The 19,283-nt window shown below is 43.0% G+C and overlaps 2 protein-coding genes across 2 annotated transcripts in view; one reads left to right on the plus strand and one right to left on the minus strand.

The window, feature by feature from the left end:
* The window catches only part of HS3ST5 (heparan sulfate-glucosamine 3-sulfotransferase 5), a 286,208-nt gene that overhangs the window by 247,813 nt on the left and 19,112 nt on the right, over positions 1–19,283 (plus strand). The window lies entirely within an intron of this gene.
* On the minus strand, positions 3,075–4,049 carry LOC116763296 (coiled-coil domain-containing protein 167-like). The gene is made up of 2 exons (XM_032650865.1): positions 4,041–4,049; positions 3,075–3,317 (listed from the first exon to the last, which is right to left on the minus strand). Exons 1-2 carry the CDS (start codon positions 4,047–4,049, stop codon positions 3,075–3,077), a joined length of 252 nt encoding a protein of 83 aa, XP_032506756.1.

The raw sequence follows: 19,283 nt of genomic DNA on the forward strand, positions 1-19,283 counted from the left end.
TGATGAGAGAACAGCTTGATAAGAGGGAGTACTCTGCCTGAGACCCCAGTTTTCCCATGACATAGTATACTTTTAATCTGGGCAGCTAGGTGCATATGGAGGATCATGGTCTTTAAAGCCAGTCAGTCTTGGTTTCAAATTCCTCTTCCACTATTTGTTGGCTGTGTGACTTTGGACCACTTATTGACCTTCCCCAAGCCTCAGTTCACTTATCTGTAAAATGTGGATAATCATATCGAGCTCATGGTGTTATAAGGATTGAATATGATTACATATATATGAAATGCCTGACATTTAGCAAGCATACACATACTTACTGATTTTTATCATTATTTTTATTTTTCCATCTGCCAAAACCAAAATGGCTACCCAGTCGTCCCTGAGAGCTGCATGACCTTCTCTAAGCTCTTGTGATCTGTAGAGTCTGCCTCATTCTTTGTTGTGCTGTGGGTTTGCAAAGTTTCAGTTATGTAAGCTAATTTCTCCAATGATGTTATGAACAACCTGGGGAAAGTCTTCCCAATGCTGAGCTCATCACAAACTCAGCTGGCACTTTTGCTATTACAATGCATTTCACGGCCCCACTTCATTCATTCCTTCAACAAATATTTCTTGAGCACCCACTGGCTGGGAGGCATGGGGTTGCAAAAACAAATAACAGCTTGGCTTCCTGGAGCGAGGCATGGATGATACCACTCAAGTAAAAGCATGTGAATCTTAAAACTGGAAGGACCTAAGAGATTATCTGGCCAGCTCTTTCATTTTATAAAGGTGTGATTGAGGATCTAAGAGATGACTCCGGCTTTTAATTTCTTCATCACTGATTTTGGTTTTTTTTTTTGGCCTACCAAATCATGTCATTTTGAAAAACAAAGAGAAAAGTCTAGGGTGTTTTTAACTGAGCAAGAGTTTGGAACTGAATGGTTTTACCATCTGCCATGTCATTGTGAAACTGAGCCCACTCCTCTCAGAGAACGTTGCCCCTAACGTGCATGGCATAACCTCTTGCAAGTCTTTACGAGAAAACTGAGTTCTCTCTGGTGGCTATGCTCTGGTCTCATTGCTTCTTCCTCAGCATGAAAAAAAAAAATCTGTTACAGAAACAGAGGTAATTCAGGCAGAATGCAAAGATGCTTTCTACTTTCTTTGCCAGGGAAGGCCAAGATGATGGTTTCCTCTGATGGTCATTCCAGACCATTGCTTTGTACATTTGAAAAGACACATCTAAGCATTTATATAGAGAAGTGCATTTGAATCAATAATATGGGACTAGCATCTGAAGACTCAGTGGCTTTAATCAAACTCTTTGCTCAATACCCTTCAATACTTGATCCACAAACTTGTCTCCAGATTAGAAGGCCAAGGTGAAGAGTAACATCTCTAGTTCAGGGGGGCTAAAGAGACATTTATTAATGTCTACAAGAAATAAATGAGACATTTATGAATCCTACAAGAAAATCTTAATTAGACACTGGAGCACTGTTTGTTTCATTGTTAAAAACTACCCAATCCCGGAAGAGCTGAAGAATAAGTAAAGACTAAAATAGAAAGTAGTGTTATAATTAGGCCCCCTGAAATGAAAGTGATACTTCACACACACACACACACACACACACACACACACACACACACACACACGGAAAGTATTTGTCACTTATTTCTCCTAATTAATTCAGTATTAGCACTTACAATGAAAGTTTGATATAAACATTCTTGAAATAGCTAGACATGTGGATACCGAAGAAACAGGAGATTATGATTCAACAAAATTCCACTAAGAAGGCAGTTTTGTTGTGAGTTTTAGCTGCAGCAGTGTTAGTTCCATCCAAGTTAATTAGCAAGATGACTTCATTATGATTTTCTTCTTGTTCATTTAATAGGTTCTTTCTGTTAAGAAACACTACTTTTTAATACAAGGATTTCATAGTGCAAGTCCACGTATTTTGGAACTGCTTCCTTTTATTTCATTGGCACTTTTTTCAGTCTACCCATCACACCCAAGGAAGCGAGGGCGATGGGAGGAGCAGGGCGGTAACATAATGGGATGGTAGACATTTACTCAAGCTTCCTAAAGCTCAGAGGGTGGCATACCCACAATGATATGCGTGGCCAACAGGCTTTCCAGTAATATTTGATGTTCTAAATTTTGTTTTCATTAGTAGGTTCAAGATAAGAGCAGAGAGGAAGAAAAGAGGGGAGGGAGAGAACTTTGAGGACATTCATTTACAGCTTCAGAAAAATTCCCCTTGCTAAAATAAGAGGTGGGAAAAATACTGCTGGCATTTTACATACAATTAGTTACAAAGTATGCTAATAAACCAGGTTGTCAGATTGTGTCAGTCCCATCTAAATAATAAGCAAATTGCCTTATACAGATGGAAAATGTGTGAGATGAATAGATCTCCTGTGTAAACTACCTCAACTAAGATTTATGAATTTTGTTCTACTTATCTGTCCTATTTAATATCATACCCTGCATTCTTTTCAACTTCTTAAAAAAAAAATCATTAAGCCTAAACCTCATTTCAAAATCTTCAAGCTTTCATAAGTCCCCTAATTTTTAGCAGCGGGTGGGGGGAATCCACCTGTACAGAGTTCCCAAGAAAATGTCAATTACTGTCTCTTCATCACTGGAGTTTCAGAAATGGAGCAAGGGTACACCCCATATGAAGTTTTGGGGAGCCATTTAGCAATGGTTCTAGTTGTTGTTATATTGGATAAGACTATTGAAAACAGAAAAGCTATTTTCTTTCCACACATACTAAACCCCAAAAATTGTGTTTTGAAGAGAATATTCTGAAAAATAAGAAATTGGCTGGTGATTTTTTTTTCCAGCCAGGGTAGTGTTTATTGCCTTTCCCTTGGGCTAAGCCAGCACGAAGTCCATCTGGAGACTCAAGCCCCACAGCAGCAATGGGAGGCGAGAGGAGCTGAGCTGACAGGAAGCCCTGCTCCGATGTTTGGGTCAGGGAGAGATGGCCCTTGTACCTTGGTCCTCTTGAGGCTTCAAGGGCCTGCTTGGCCGTGACCACGGTGCTGAGGGGAAGCCTGTGCTGACTGGAGAAATCTCAGGCTCACAGGGTCCAGTAGGCGTAGATGAGGGTCAGAAGGAGGGAGGTGGCCACAGACAGCAGCATGTTTTTCCGGTTCTCCTGCCGAAGCAGCTGCAGCTCCTTCTCATAGTTGGAGGCTTTGTTCATCAGGCTGCTTTTCTCCTTCTCCAGAGACCTCCTGGCCTCTGAGCTCAGCTCTGCCCCATGAGGTTGACCGATGGCTCTCTTCTGTCCACTGGCCACAGATAATACCTCTTGCCCCAGCTATAATGAATGTGTACTCTTATTCACAGTGATAATGGGAAATAATGGAGGAAGCAAGTATAGTTATTTGGAAATAATACAGAAGATACATCCAGCTCTGACCCTTCTTAGCTGTATGATGTTTGCCCAGTCTTAGCTCACTTCCCTGAGTATCACATTTCTAAGTGGAGGTGCTCATAATACCTAGTAACTTTGCTTTGAGGATTTTATAGTGTAATATATGTGGGAGAAACGCTCTGTAAGATATCAAGCAACAGATAAGTGTACAGAAGGGACCAGAACAAGAAAGAATGGGGGAATCAATGAAATCCATCACTGCTATTTTGAAAGTTACCGAAAGCACATACTCTTCTGCCCAGATAAAGGGCAGCAAGATAAATAAACCCTAACCAACGTGGAGGGGGTCACCTGAACAGGAGGGGAAGTGTAATTTACTCTTGTATAACCACATATGCCTAGATGCCATTGCCAGAAAAACTGTTGAATGAATAACGCCAAAGTTGGCTGATAAGAATATTTTAAACATTGCTTCCCAACTTTCCTTCCCCTTTCTACATGGCAGAGTGAAAATCTTACTACTCTGCGAATCAGGAGATATGTCCTCTAGTTTCGGTTCCCTAGGTGTGCATTGCATTGTTATTCATCCGTTCATTCATTGGACCAATGTTTATTGACCTCTAAGTGTCAGGTCCTGTACTGAGCACAAAAGATACAGCCGTATACTTCGCACATCCCTAGCAGGGATCACTCAAATTCTCCATCTAGAACTTCTGCATCTGTAAGAAGGGAGAAATGGGCATAATGCTCTCTCCAGTCCCTTTCAGTTCTAATGTCTTTTTTTTCCTCTCTGCAGATTTTCACCCTATATTCTCCTCCAAAGACTCAGGGAGTCTTCATGCTGATGTTTCCTATTCATTAAACTATAAAATAATATTTATGAATATGTATATAGAGACATTACAATGTCTGTAATGTATACACATACGCACGTCTATAACTTATTTCCTAAATAGCATTCCTCCATTCATTTATGCATCACACCTTGAGAGTCTTTGAGGGGAGTCACTTCGCTATTTGTGGTGGCATGTGCAGATATTATTAAACAGTCCTTACCCTCTAAGTACTTTGTAATAGAGGAGACAAAAGATACTCACAAATAATTACATGTCAGAATCCTTTCTTTAGAAAAAAAAAAATCCGTTCACTTGATGAGATCAGAAAAGATTTCTTGTAGGTAGTTGTGCTAAAATGAGCCTGGAAGAAGGGATAGGATTGTGAAGCAAAGTGGAAGAAGAGAAGGTCATACAAGAAATAGTATGGGCAGAGGAAAAGACTAAGAACAGGGTATCTGAAAAAGTACTGACCATATGGACATTTCATGTGTGAGACATGAAAGATGAGGCTGTTAAAGGAGATTGAGGTCAAGTGTGAATCACGATGCCAAATGCAGGTGCTAGGACTTTATGCCTTTGGCTAGCACTGTCTATAGCGTATAATGCAAGCCGTATACATAATTTTAAGACTTAAGTGGCCTCATTTAAAAAGGTAAAAAGAAACAAGTGAATTAATTTTAGTGATATATTTTCTTTTACCCAGTGTAGGCAATGTATCATTTCATTTCAACATATAGTCAATATAATCAATACAAAACATTTTAATGAAATATTTTACATTTTTTTCATACTATGTCTTTAAAATCTGTGGGTATTTAACACTTGCAGCAGTGTGCTAATGGCTAGGGACCAGTGACTACAGTATTGGACAAAGCAACTCTAGGCTATGGACAGACATTGCTGGGTTTTGAGGTAGAGAGTGGTTCAGTAAAAACAATTTTTAGACAGCTGAATGATGTTTTAGTATGTAGACATGTATCAGATTGTGAGGATATTATGGTCACAGGAAGGATATTATGGACACAAGACAGGGAGACGATGTTGTGGAAATAACCTGGCTTTGAAATAATTGAGGATGGACTGTGATGGTTGACTCATGTATTATAGAAGTTTGGGAGAAATGCCAAGTCTGCACAATCCAATTGAAGGAGAAAGTAAAGAGCAATATGCCAATTCACATAGTTAAAGGAAAAGGAGAACAGTTTATTGCATCACCTGATTATCTTGCTTATCTCACTAGATTGGAACCTCAGTTCCACAGACATCTACTAATGAACTGTGCCAGGCTTTGGGGAGTTTATAAATATATATATATATATATATATATATATATATATATATATATATATGTATATAAATGTTTATAAATGTATTGATATGAACAATTGTTTTTAATGTAACTTAACAACATCATGGGCAAAGCAGGCATTTACACAACAGAGAGCAAAACCTGATTTTGAACACTTTGGAAACACAGAAGAGGGAATATACAATTCTGCCTGGAAGAATCTAGAAAAGGTTCTTGGGGGAAGTGAGCTCAGAGCTGAATATTGAAGAATAAGGACAGTTTTTACAAGTGGACATAAAGAAAGGACATCATGAGTAGAAGGAAAGGCATGAAGGAAATTAGCAAAATATCTGGCATATTTTGGAAACTAAATATTTGGAAACTAAATATTTGCCAAATTTAGGGTCTGTATGGACATATCATATGAAAGGAAGCTGGAAAGGTGATTAAGGAGAAATCGGGGTGAGGGAATGTCAAGAGCTAGTTAAATGAACAGTGTTCCACTTTGCTGCAGAGGCCTGGAGCATCATCAGGGAAAGAAGCCCACTTCCAGAGGTGGGCGTTGGGGAACATGGCTTTAGCTTGAGAAAAACATGCAGAGGGGTCGGCTTCCGAGAGAGTAATATGAAGACAGTAGTTTGTACATTATAACTCGGAGTACTGACTTAGTGTCGGATATAATGATCTGCCTTTTCACTGAAAAGTATCTGACATTTCACTAAATTGACCTTTTCTTGCCAATAGCAAACTCAATTGCATCATCCTCTCTGTTCAAAGTTTGAGCATAGAGCTGGCATTGTCAGGGGTACATGTGTCTCTTGAAGGCAAGCCTTCCCTGTTTGGTACTCAGTATTCTAAGAGAAGAAAGAAATCACTCCTGCTTTTTTGTTTTCTTTAAGCTACAGATGATGGGGAAATATGTCTGTATTGGTTTTATAATGCTGCGTAACAAATGACTTGCGAGCATCCCAACTTAATACCGATTTATTAACTCACAGTTCTGTAGGTCAGAAGTCCAGGTGGGCTCAACAGGGTTCTCTCTGGAGAATCTCACAAGGCTGAAATCAAGCCATCAGTTTGACTGGGCTCTTATCTCGAGAGTCTGGGGAAGGATCTACTTCCAAGTTCATTCGTGGTTGACAGAATCTAGTTCCTTGTGGTTGTAGGAATGAGGTCCCTGTGTTCTTTCTGGTTGCTGGCCAGAGGTTGCTCTCACTTCCCAGAAGTTGCTCTCCAAGTCCGTGTACCTTAAGCTCTCAACAGCACATCAGATCCTCTCTTGCTTGGAATCTCTCTAACCATCCCTTTTGCTACCAGCTGGAGAAAACTCCCTGCTTTTAAAGAGCTCCTCTGATCAGATTAGGCCCACCTGGGTGATCTCCTTATTTTTAGGTCAACTGTTTAGCAACCTTAATTACAATCTGCAAAATCATTTTGCTCTGTAACATAACATAATCACAGGAGGAACACCAGGGGCAAAGGTCATGGAGGAAATGAAGAATTCTTCCCCACCTACTGTGCCCTTACTATATCGTGTCAGAATACATTTCAAATGGAACCATTTCATTTTTTCCTTGTAAATTGAAATAAGCCACTATACAAGATGAAACAAAGACACAAAATGTCTTTGTCTATAAAAGGACAAATTTCGTCCTTGCTGAGTGACTGATTAAACAGATGGGCAAGAAATTTATATGAGCCTAAGGGGAAAGGAATAAAATAAAAGAGACTTTCATTTCTGGCAGTGTGGTCAAATAAGTACCCTGTATCGCACTCACTATTGAAATAACTAAAATGTATGGTGAAGGAACTAAACTATATGTCCATCTCTATAAGTATATAACTATATCTATGAGGCTACTTGAAAGGAGGGAATCAGTGGAGCCCAAAAATGAAATAAAATGAGGAATGATTAGTAAGTTCCCAAGAGAATATTACTCCGAGTATTTCTGCCAGACCCTAGAATCCTTTAGCTTGCACTTTGATGGTTATGTGGGCTTAGCTTTGAGAAAAAGCACGGGAGCTGGTCAGTGCAAGGAATCTAATAAGAGACACTCATAAAAATAGTATTCTAGAAGACTATACTGTTATTGTAAGAATGAATTAGAAATAAACCCTAATATTCCACAAGGAAATCAATTTTGGCACAGAGTGAGAAGACAAAATTCCCTGAGGATTCATAATCACAAATAGTTCCTCCCTTGAGTTTGGTGTTCTAATTCATGCTACAGGTGTGGTCCAAAAAACCTCAAGCATTATCCCAGAGGATCATGCCCTCAGGCAACTGGCAGAAGCAAATATATAACTCCTTTGAAAGACTCAACTTAAACCCAGGCTTCCTGCTAAATGGGAAGGAAATCTAAAAAAGAGTGGATATATGTACACGTATAACTGATTCACTTTGCTGTACAGCAGAAACTAACACAGCATTGTAAATCAACTATACTCCAATTTTAAAAAAGTCATGCTTTTTACGACATGATCATTTACTACTCAGTTTATGTTTGAATCAGATAGTGGCTGTTTGTAGTAGAAGACATACAAGGATATGTGTTGCATTATTCCTAATAATGGAGCAAACTTAGGTGTCTGACAGTTGCACATGTACTGCATATATTTTTAATTGATTTATTAAACTGATTTTATTTTAAAACAAAAACAAAACAGGCTTCCTGGGTTAAATAAAGTTCCTTAGAAAATGAACAACCCAGAATGAAGAATCATGGAACAAACAAGGAAATAAGACACTATGAGTAAAACAAAAAACCTCAACGGCCTCAGATAATGGAATTTTGGATGATATTGATAAATGCAGATAAATCTAAATAAGCAATGTTTTGTAAAACAGTAATAACAAAAATAATGCCTAACCTAGGAGGTGCTGAGGAATCACACTAGAATGAATATCCTGACCTGAAATGTACATAGTAGCTGGGAGAAAGTGATTGGAGTTAATGTGCTAAATTTGTAATTGGCATAATGATTATTATTCTCAGGAATTATTGAATTAACTGGTTTCTGTCCTCTTTTTCTACCCTTGATGAAAGTATTGTCATCCAATCAGGATGTTTTTCTGGGAAGAACTGATGATCCAACCAGAGAGAGACAGAAAGGATATTAACACTTGTTAATTACTTTATACTGCTTTCTTTTCTTCCAAGCGCTATACTTTGACAAAAATCACTTTAGCACTCTTTCAAAACGTACAGCACCCAAGGATTAGATTTGCACTGATGAATGAGTATCTAGTCCTGGTACTAAAATTAATGCCAAATCTTCATAGAAAGAGGATGAATTTTCCCACAAATACTGACGGTCAATACAGCTAGATTCTATTTTGAACTCTGCCAGTCATTAGCTAAGCGGACCTAGGACTGTACCTGGACCAGACATTGGCTTCCTCATTTAGAGAATAGAGAATAAAATAGTTATTATCTCTCATATCTTTGCTGTTAAACTCCAATGAAACAATGTTTAAGCGAGAGCTTTAAAAACTGCAAAGTGCTACACAAATAGATAGTAGCTTTATGAAAACGTTTTATGATGATTAAGTAGATAATAGGAAATCTTTCTCTAAAGTTTTTAGGTTGTTCTGATACAAATTCACTTAAATTTTATGTTAAATGTGTTGAATTTTCTCAGTCCAACTTTGAGATTTGAACATGGTGTTAGACCCAAACGGTCTACGAGGGATTCCAACTCGCCCAAGAACCGCCAAGAGTCGAGAGCCGTTGCAACACGCAAGAGGTTTATTAGGAGCCGATGCACCGGGGTTCCCTGAACCTCACGCAGGAGGCCGATGGGGAACCCCTAAAAGCGGAATCACATACTTTTTATAGGTTTATTTACTCATAGGGCGGGTATATTCTCACAATGATTGGGTAAATGTGGTGACTTTTGAATTCATTGGCTTAGGAACTTTTGCCCCACCTTCTGGCCATTACAGTTGTTTGTTCATTATGGCGGTTAGGGCGTATACCTGTTATGAGCAACTGGAAAATTACCCGCTGGCTGGAAATTCCCCGTCAACTGAAAAACTCCAAGAATTGGTTTCGATAGGGAGAAGGAGTGGCGCAAGAGGTTGGTTTACGGGAACAAGTGAGGGGGTGGAAAGTCCCTAAAGGCCCCACATTCCCCCCCTTTTTTTTTTTGTAACTAATTTCAATCATGGAATTTCAGGTTTTTTTTTGCGAGTTTTGGTATTGTTGCCTTAGCATTAAAACTTGTACCGTACTAATGCGTTCTCTAATAAAGGCTATCAGGCGATTCAGAATGCATGGTCCAAAAGTTAAAAGCAACAATAAAATAATGAGGGGCCCTAACAAGGTGGAAACTAAAGTAGTAAGCCAGGGAGATTTATCAAACCATGATTGGAACCACCCTTTTTGATTCTCTCTTTCCTGTTGTCTTTTGTCCAGGCGTTCCCTGAGTTTGTTCATAGTTTTGGTGATAGCCCCAGAATGATCAATATAAAAACAGCATTCTTTTTTTAGTGCAGCACATAGTCCACCTTCTTTGAGAAATAGCAAATCTAGTCCCCTTCTGTTTTGCATTACTACTTCTGAAAGCGAGGTGAGAGATTCTTCTAACTGAGTTATGGAACTTTCTAATGCCCGGAGGTCAACATCTACAGCTTGTCTTAAGGCATCATAATAGTGGGGTTGTTGGATGAGGGCTGTTGTACCCGTTCCTACCCCGGCTGCCATTCCTAGTCCTTGGAGTACAGCCAGGGTGAGTGTTATGGGTTCTCTCTTAGACCTTCCTCTGCCCTCATATTCATCTAGAAAGGATGAATCTGAATGGTAAATAAGTCTGGGGACCAGCTGAACTAATACACAAAAATCAGTTGAAGCTTTAAGAACCTCTAAAGAAATGTAGGGGGTCAATCCTGTGTTACATGCCCACCATCCATCCGGAGGAGGGAGGAGATACCCTGAGCCCTGTGGGAGGCTTAAATTGGCACAAAGATGTCGGTGGGACGAGGGGGGCGTTCCTACACATGTACCGTTTCCTAATACTGAGGCCAGGGTCAATTTACTATTTCCTTCTTGTTTCCATCGAAATTGATCTGGAGTGTTAACATTACTATAATTAGAATTATATCCTATAGCATCATAATAAGGGGGAGGAGCAGCATAGCAAAGCCAACATGATTTGGTAGCCTCCGGGTTTGTGGCATTTAAAACCTCAAAAGCCGCCTGGACCAATGAGAGCATTCGGTCCCGGGGGGTCTTGAGCTTGATTGTCATTCCTTTTGGCTCAGAAGTTTGGTTTCTTATCTCTGGTAACGCTGTGGGAGGGGCCAAAGGTAGCAAAGAGTGCCCTATCTCAGGGTTGGGGCCTATAGGAAATGGAGTAGGGGTTTCAATTTTTAGTTTGATGGTCATCAGTAATCCATCATTATATCCTTCTTTATAAAACCTGATTCCCCATGAATGGCCATTTATCCAGTTTTTATCCTTTTTTCCTGGTTCACTAAAAGATCTTAAGGGGATGGCACCATTTAGTACATTCAGGCCTATAAGTTAAGGGGTTGGTTGGGTGTGTATAATTGGCTGTCACCTTAATAAAGTCCCAGCCAGAGGTGGGCTTCCAATAGGTGTCTCCTGTGGTTTCACACCCCCAGCTTTTACAATAAAAATGTTCCTTTCCCCCACATTGATAATTTAGGGACCTATGGCGATGAAATCCCGGGCATACATAAAAGGTAGGGTTGCTAAGTTTCTGTCGTGTACCCGAGTTTTGGCAGCCGTATTGGCCGGCCCGACCGGGTATGGATGGGGCATTTTGATGATCATAGGAGTGTGCTGTGTCCCAATTGGGAGCTCCTATGGCTAATTTACAGACATCGGGGGAAAGGTCTGGCCACCAGGTCCAAGGAGCAGCAGTATGGCTAACAGACCATATTACATCTCCAGTTTGGGAAATTACCTGCCAGGTTAAACGCTGGGGCAGGTGAGGACTAAAATTACTCACAGTCAGTAGGGGTAACAAAGTTAAAGTTATAAGTCTGATGATCGCAGAAGCTTGAGCTTGAGCGGGTTGCTGGTCTTTTGGGCTCGCCATTCCGATGATGCAGATGCTGCCGCGGCCTTCACGTGTGAAGCGTGGATCCACGCAGCGATGCCGTCTACCTTTATAGCCGTGGGGGTGGTGAGCAGGACGATGTATGGTCCTTTCCACCGAGGCTCTAGAGTCTGGGTTCGGTGCCGACGGACGTACACGGAATCTCCGACTTGGAAGGGATGAGACTCTGCTGGTGTTCCTGGTCGGTAAGCCTCTGCCAGCTGGGACCACACCTCCTTTTGGACCAACTGGAGTCCCAACAGCCTAGCATATAAGTCAGTGTTATTCTGGCAGTCAGGACTTATTTTCTCCCTTAGCGTAAGAAGAGGAGGTGGGGCCCCATATAGTATTTCAAATGGAGTAAGATAATAGCGGGAGGGGGTATTTCTAGCCCGGAAAAGGGCTAAGGGAAGGAGCACCGTCCAATCTGTACCGCCAGTCTCTATGGACAATTTAGTTAGGGTCTCTTTTAGAGTTCTATTCATTCTCTCTACCTGTCCTGAACTCTGGGGTCTATAGGCACAATGTAATTTCCAATCAGTCCCCAGGTATTTGGCCACACCCTGACTTACCTGGGCGACGAAGGCGGGACCATTATCTGATCCTATTACCTTTGGTGCCCCGAACCGGGGGAAAATTTCTTCTAAGATCTTTTTGGCCACCACAGTAGCTGTCTCCTTCTTCGTCGGGAAAGCTTCTACCCATCCTGAGAAGGTATCTATAAAAACTAGAAGATACCTGTTACCGTACCTTCCAGGGCGTATTTCAGTGAAGTCGACCTCCCAATAGGCTCCTGGGCGGTCTCCTCTGAGCCTTTTTCCGACCTCAAGTTTTCCTTTATGGGAGTTTACCTGTTGACATGGAATGCACTCCCGGGCAATCTGTTCAGCTAACTTAGTTAGTCCAGGGGTATCATAACCTGTCTTGTGTAGTAGGGACACCATCTTTTTGGTTCCCAAGTGCGTCCATCTGTGAATCTGTTGTAGCATGGATTTTGCTTGTTGAGGAGATAATGTTCCTTTAGTTATGGCTGGGGTAATTGTTCCCCTATCATTTGGTTTCCCAGGACTCTCATCTGATAGTTCTGGTATGATTTCCCGTAGAGCCACTTCTCGTGCCACCCTATCTGCCATGTTGTTGCCTCTTGTCACGGGGGTATTGTCCTTCTGGTGTCCGGGGCAATGAATGATGCTGACTTTAGTGGGGAGCATGAGGGCAGCTAGCAGTGCCACTATTTCTTCTTTGTTTTTAATTTCTTTGCCCGCCGAGGTGAGCAACCCTCTTTGTTGGTAAATGGCCCCATGGACATGGGCGGTAGCAAATGCGTACCTACTGTCCGTGTAGATGTTTACCTTTTTGTTTTCTGCTAGTTCCAATGCTCTAGTCATGGCGATTAGTTCAGACCGTTGGGCCGATGTCCCTTGCGGTAATGCGGCTGCCCAAATGACCTCTTTCCCGTCTACCACGGCTGCTCCCGCCCGACGCTTACCTTCCTCTAGGAAACTGCTTCTAACGTCGGCGTTGGGGAGGGGCTGATCCATCAAGTCTGGTCTGTTACCGTGTGCTGCAGCCAGTACTTCCTGACAATCATGGATGACGGTAGTGCTTTCCAAGTCGGGGTCGGGTAGCAAGGTGGCCGGGTTGAGTCCTGTGGCTGAGGTAAACTTAATACGATCTGAGTTTAACAGCAGGGCTTGGTAATGAGTCATCCTGGCATTTGTTAGCCATCTGTCGGGTGGCTGGCGAATTACACTTTCTAATGCATGGGGGGCTGTTATCGTTAGGTTCTGTCCCAAAGTCAGTTTGTCAGCATCTTTGACCAAAGCGGCCACCGCGGCGATTATTTTTAAACAGGCGGGCCATCCTGCTGCCACAGGATCCAATTTCTTTGATAGGTACGCAACCGGGCGATTCCAGGGGCCCAGTTTCTGAGTTAGTACTCCCTTTGCGATGCCTTTATTCTCGGCCACGTACAGATGAAAAGGCTTAGTAACATCTGGTAGCCCCAGAGCCGGGGCTGATAGTAGGGCTCGTTTGATTCGGTCAAAAGCCCGTTGTTCTTTATCACCCCAATCAAAAGGGATGCCATTTTTGGTCAGGGGATATAAAGAGGCTGCTAATTCAGCAAACCCCGGAATCCATAGCCTACAAAATCCGGCCGTCCCCCAAAATTCCCTAACTTGTTTGGGACTCTTGGGGGCCGGTATCCGGGCAACGGTGTCTTTCCTGCTTTCCGAAAGCCATCTCTGTCTTCCTTTTAACAAGTACCCCAGGTAACTAACCTGTCGTTGACATATTTGTGCTTTCTTTGCTGAAGCCCGATATCCCAATGTTCCCAGTTCTGTTAACAGCCTCTCAGTTCCCTTGATGCAGTCCTCTTGGGTTTCAGCAGCTAAAAGAATATCATCGACATATTGAAGTAGAGTTACCTGGGGATTGGATTCTCTATAAGATGCCAAATCCTGGTGGAGAGCCTCGTCAAAAATGGTGGGGGAGTTCTTGAATCCTTGTGGCAGGCGAGTCCAAGTCAGCTGGCCTGACATCCCAGAGGCTGGATCCTTCCACTCGAAGGCAAAGTAGGGCTGACTGAGAGAGGAGAGTCTCAGGCAGAAGAAAGCATCTTTAAGATCCAAAACAGTGTACCAAGTGTGCTGAGGTGGAAGAGTACTTAAGAGATTGTAGGGGTTGGGTGCCGTGGGGTGGAGGTCCATTACCCGCTTATTTACCTCTCGTAGGTCTTGTACCGGTCGGTAATTATTAGTTCCTGGCTTTTTAACTGGCAAAAGAGGGGTATTCCATGCAGATTGGCACCTTACCAGGATCCCTAATTCCAGCAACCTTTGTATTTGAGGACGGATGCCATCTCGGGCTTCTTTACTCATGGGGTATTGGCGGACCGTCACTGGGGTGGCGGTTGTTTTAAGTTCTACCACCATGGGGGGCCGATATTTTGCCATTCCCATACCGGCAGTTTCTGCCCAAGCCTGTGGAAACCTAGTCATCCAATCCTGCATGTCAACTTGTGGAGGCGAGGGTGTTTCATATATCCTGTGTTCATCTTCCAGTTTCATGGTCAAAATTTGGAGTAATCTCCCTTGGCCCCCACCTTAGAGAGTAAGTCTCTACCTAGCAGAGGGTATGGGCACTCAGGTATGACCAAGAATGAGTGGGTTACTCGTCCCACCCCAAGATCTACTGTCCTTCGGGTGGTCCATGAGCACTGCTTATTTCCAGTGGCCCCCTGGACCCATGACCTTTTAGTTGAAAGGGGGCCCTTTGAATGGAGGAGGACTGAGTGCTGGGCTCCGGTGTCCACCAAGAACTGGACGGGTTCCCCCTCCACTTTAAGAGTTACCCTGGGCTCGGGGAGAGGGTCCGAGCCCTGACTTCCCTAATCTTCCTCTTCCAATGTTAAAATTTTATCTCTGGTTGGCCTTCCTCCGTTCCTTTTTTTAGGGCATTCTCTTGCCCAATGACCTTTTTCTTTACAGTAGGCACATTGGTCCTTGTCTAATGGCCGCCTTCTATCCGTTGTTCGCCCTTCCTGTCTATTTCTGTCTCTAATGTTTCCTCCTCTGACTACAGTGGCCAGTATCTTACTCAAATGTCTTTCTTGCCTCTTATCTCGTCTTACCTCACGAGCCTCTTGTTCCTTCTGCTTTCTTTCTTCCCTTTCTTCTTCTGTCTCCCTCTTATTATATACCTTATCTGCCTCTTTTACTAAGTCCTGAAGGGAGAAACCTTGTAGGCCATCCAGCCTTTGTAACTTCTTTCTAATATCAGGGGCCGCCTGGTCAATAAAGGCCATTGCTATGGTGGCCTTATGTTCCTCAGAGGTTGGATCATAAGGAGTGAATCGTCTAAAAGCCTCCATTAAGCGTTCTAGGAACACGGTTGGCGATTCCTGGGGCCCCTGAGTTACCTCTCTTACCTTAGCCAAATTCGTGGGGCGCCTGGCCGCTCCATGGAGACCCACCACCAGAGCCTGGCGATACATTTTCAGGTGCTCCTTACCTTCCGGGGTATTAAAGTCCCAATTCGGCCTGACGAGTGGAAAACCGGCATCAATCTCGTTAGGCAACTGGGTAGGTTGTCCATTGGCGCCTAACACATTCTTTCTAGCTTCCAGGAGAACTTGTTGTCTCTCCTCAGTTGTGAGGAGAGTCTGGAGGAGCTGTTGACAATCATCCCAGGTGGGTTGGTGGGAGAAGACAAGAGACTCTATTAAAGCAGTAAGAGCCTGTGGGTTTTCAGAGAAAGTAGGGTTATGCATCTTCCAGTTATAAAGATCTGCAGAGGAAAAGGGCCAGTATTGAAGGGGCCTATTCCCGTGGTTATCGGGGGGGCCATATTCTCTAAGGGGTAAAGCAGTAGAATCCGGGGAAACAGCCCTCCAGCTTCTGGTGCCCGCCGAGGGACCCCCCCCTTCCACCATAACAGGTGGCCCTACTGGTGCGGAGGGTTGTGAAGCTGGGGGTCCTAGGGGCGGCATGGGATTTAGGGCCGGAGGATAAGGAGGTGGGGGATCTAGAAGAAGCAAATCAGACTGCAGGTCAGGATATATCGCCTTTGGCGGGTCCGGGGCAGCAGATGACTTTTCCGTGTCTGGGGTTTTCTTCAGGGCCAATATCTCCGATTGTGCTGGAGCGCATGCAGACGTGCCTGTTGAGGAAACAAAGGGCCGGACCCACGGAGGCGGGGAGAGAACTAGATCTTCCCAGACCAGGATATATGGTATCTGGTCTGGGTGTCCGTGGGGTCCTGTATTAAAGACCCTAGACTTGACTAGCCCAACCTTATCTAACAAAAAAGATCCCTCGGGTGGCCACCCTGTCTGAAATGTAGGCCACTCAGAGGTACACAGCGTTTGCCATTTTCCTTTCCTTACTTCTACCGAAAGGTTGTGGGCCCTAGCCCTAACTTCGGTCCAGTGGCTTAGGGTAAGAGAAAGAGGAGTCGTCATAGTTTGTCCCATTGTCGTCCGTCAAAAGAAAGATAATAGTACAGAAAAACAATAAAATTTCAAAAGACACACATTGATATTGCCGCCGCGAACTTAAAACTGAAACCAACTCAAATTCAGATGGCAGCTTATATAACCTGCCAGAACCAGATGAAGGGGAGACAAAATTTGTTTCTCCTTCCAGATGGACCACCAGGGCGTCCCCTGGGGCCCGTGGACACCAGCTATCGGCACGTCTGCCTAGCCAGGAGTCCAATACAGATTTCACAGCAAGCCGGTTCACACACGGCTTTTTCCTAATGGCGGCTAGCAACAAACAAACGACAAACAAACAGACAATTAGGCTCAAGCCTACCTGATACCTCCGACTCCCGATATTCTTGTGGCACGGGGCGAGTGTGGATCCCGGACGAGCCCCCAGATGTTAGACCCAAACGGTCTACGTGGGATTCCAACTCGCCCAAGAACCGCCAAGAGTCGAGAGCCGTTGCAACACGCAAGAGGTTTATTAGGAGCCGATGCACCGGGGTTCCCTGAACCTCACGCAGGAGGCCGATGGGGAACCCCTAAAAGCGGAATCACATACTTTTTATAGGTTTATTTACTCATAGGGCGGGTATATTCTCACAATGATTGGGTAAATGTGGTGACTTTTGAATTCATTGGCTTAGGAACTTTTGCCCCACCTTCTGGCCGTTACAGTTGTTTGTCCATTGTGGCAGTTAGGGCGTATACCTGTTACGGGCAACTGGAAAATTACCCGCTGGCTGGAAAGTCCCTGTCAACTGAAAAACTCCAAGAATTGGTTTCGATAGGGAGAAGAATTGGTTTCGATAGGGAGAAGGAGTGGCGCAAGAGGTTGGTTTACGGGAACAAGTGAGGGGGTGGGAAGTCCCTAAAGGCCCCACAAAAGTACCACCATACTTTTAATCTATTTGTGGCATTAAGATATTTTTTTATATACATCATTTATTTGATCCTCACCAAAAACAAAATTTGTGAGACAAGAAATTAGATTTAAAAGTTGACTTTTTATCTGGTAGTTTATTTTTGCGGTATGCGGGCCTCTCCCGTTGCGGAGCACAGGCTCTGGACACGCAGGCTCAGCAGCCATGGCTCACGGGCCCAGCCACTCCGCGGCATGTGGGATCTTCCTGGACCCGGGCACGAACCCGTGTCCCCTGCATAGGCAGGCGGACTCTCAACCACTGCGCCACGAGGGAAGCCCAATACTATACTTGATTTTAAAATAAATATACTCAACTGTTACTGAGTATGACAAATAGAACTGATATTACTATAAAATTTACCAGCTATACAAGGCAGAGGGAAGAGCTTATCCAGTTAACTTGAGCTCTTTAACTGCATGAGGCTAAATTACTGGAATGATCTGTTTGGACCACGTATTTTAACTTAATTACCTGTATAATTGTCACCTCTCCAATTCACACTTTTCTAGAAACACAAGATTAGAGAAGGAGAGATTCTGCTTCCAAACTTATCAGCAGGAAAAATTTACTAAACTCCAGTAACTATTTAATGAAGTGAAAAGAAACTTTAGGAGGGAAAATACATACCCTTCTTCTACAAACATTAGTTACATATACCAATGAGATACGGAGATTAAGACTAATTGGGATTTCATGCCAAAATAAAATTCAGTTCCTATCTCTTAAGACCTCATTCTAGTAAATGAGACCCTGAAACAGAAACAGAATTAACTGATTCCTTTTAAGTTTAGTAATTACAAATGCAAAATGAGTATCCTGCAGAGAGCCAGAGGACTACTCAAGCTAATGCAATAATGGTAGCTGTGAGAAATTATGTATGCACGATATCAGAAGCTGAATGGAGGAAAGAAATGGAGAACCCATTTGAAAATTTGGAATTTGCTCAAAGCTGCTCCTGCAGTAACTCCCAGGATAAGCCCTCAGCACGGAGCAGTAATAAACTCCACAGTTCTATATAATTTACCAACTTTTTTCTTTTCGTGTCTAACATTGACCCTTCATGGTTAACTGAAGAAACAAAGAACTCAATAGCTTCCTTAGCCATTTGATAGAGCAATTATGAGCATCCTGACAGATACATTTTCTGCTTAATCTGCTAACAAGTGGTGTCCATTTTCCTCTTAATCTACACCCGTCTCTTCACATTTGACCTGACACATGCAGAGCACCACTTCCCATGCCCTTGTTCTTATACACTCTTCATTTGTTTCTTTCTCCTTACAGCTGTCTTATGTGATCATTATAATAGAAGAAAAGTGAATTCTTTGCGACACTTTTCCTCTGCTGCCCTTGGTTAGCTTTTTCAGAATGAGATTCCTATGGGCTCCCTGACGTCCGGGCAGATTGAAAGCTCATCAGTAGACTCTTTCTTAAGTGTCGGTGTCTTTTCAAAGAAATTTCTTGGCTTTGAATGAGAGAATTGCTTTTCACAGTGATAGGCAGTGGAATGTGAGGCAGCCATCTTGAAAGAGTTCCAGGCTACTTACAACTGGGGGCTTATAAGCACTTAACAATTGAGATTCACCTCAGGCACTAATTTCCGCCCCCACTGCAATTGTCTTTACTTCCTTACACATTAATCTCTCCTTATAAGAACACTCATTTAGTGCTAATCTGATGGAATTCCTTAGTGTAAGAGAAGTTTAGACCCAGGAGGGATTGTTAAACTCATCCCTTCCAAACCCTTTGTTTCTTGGGAGGAAAAATCAGAAGACCAGGGAGGGTAAATGATTTACCCAAAGTCAC

This window comes from Phocoena sinus, chromosome 12 (genome assembly GCF_008692025.1).
Source record: "Phocoena sinus isolate mPhoSin1 chromosome 12, mPhoSin1.pri, whole genome shotgun sequence".
Lineage (NCBI taxonomy): Eukaryota > Metazoa > Chordata > Mammalia > Artiodactyla > Phocoenidae > Phocoena > Phocoena sinus.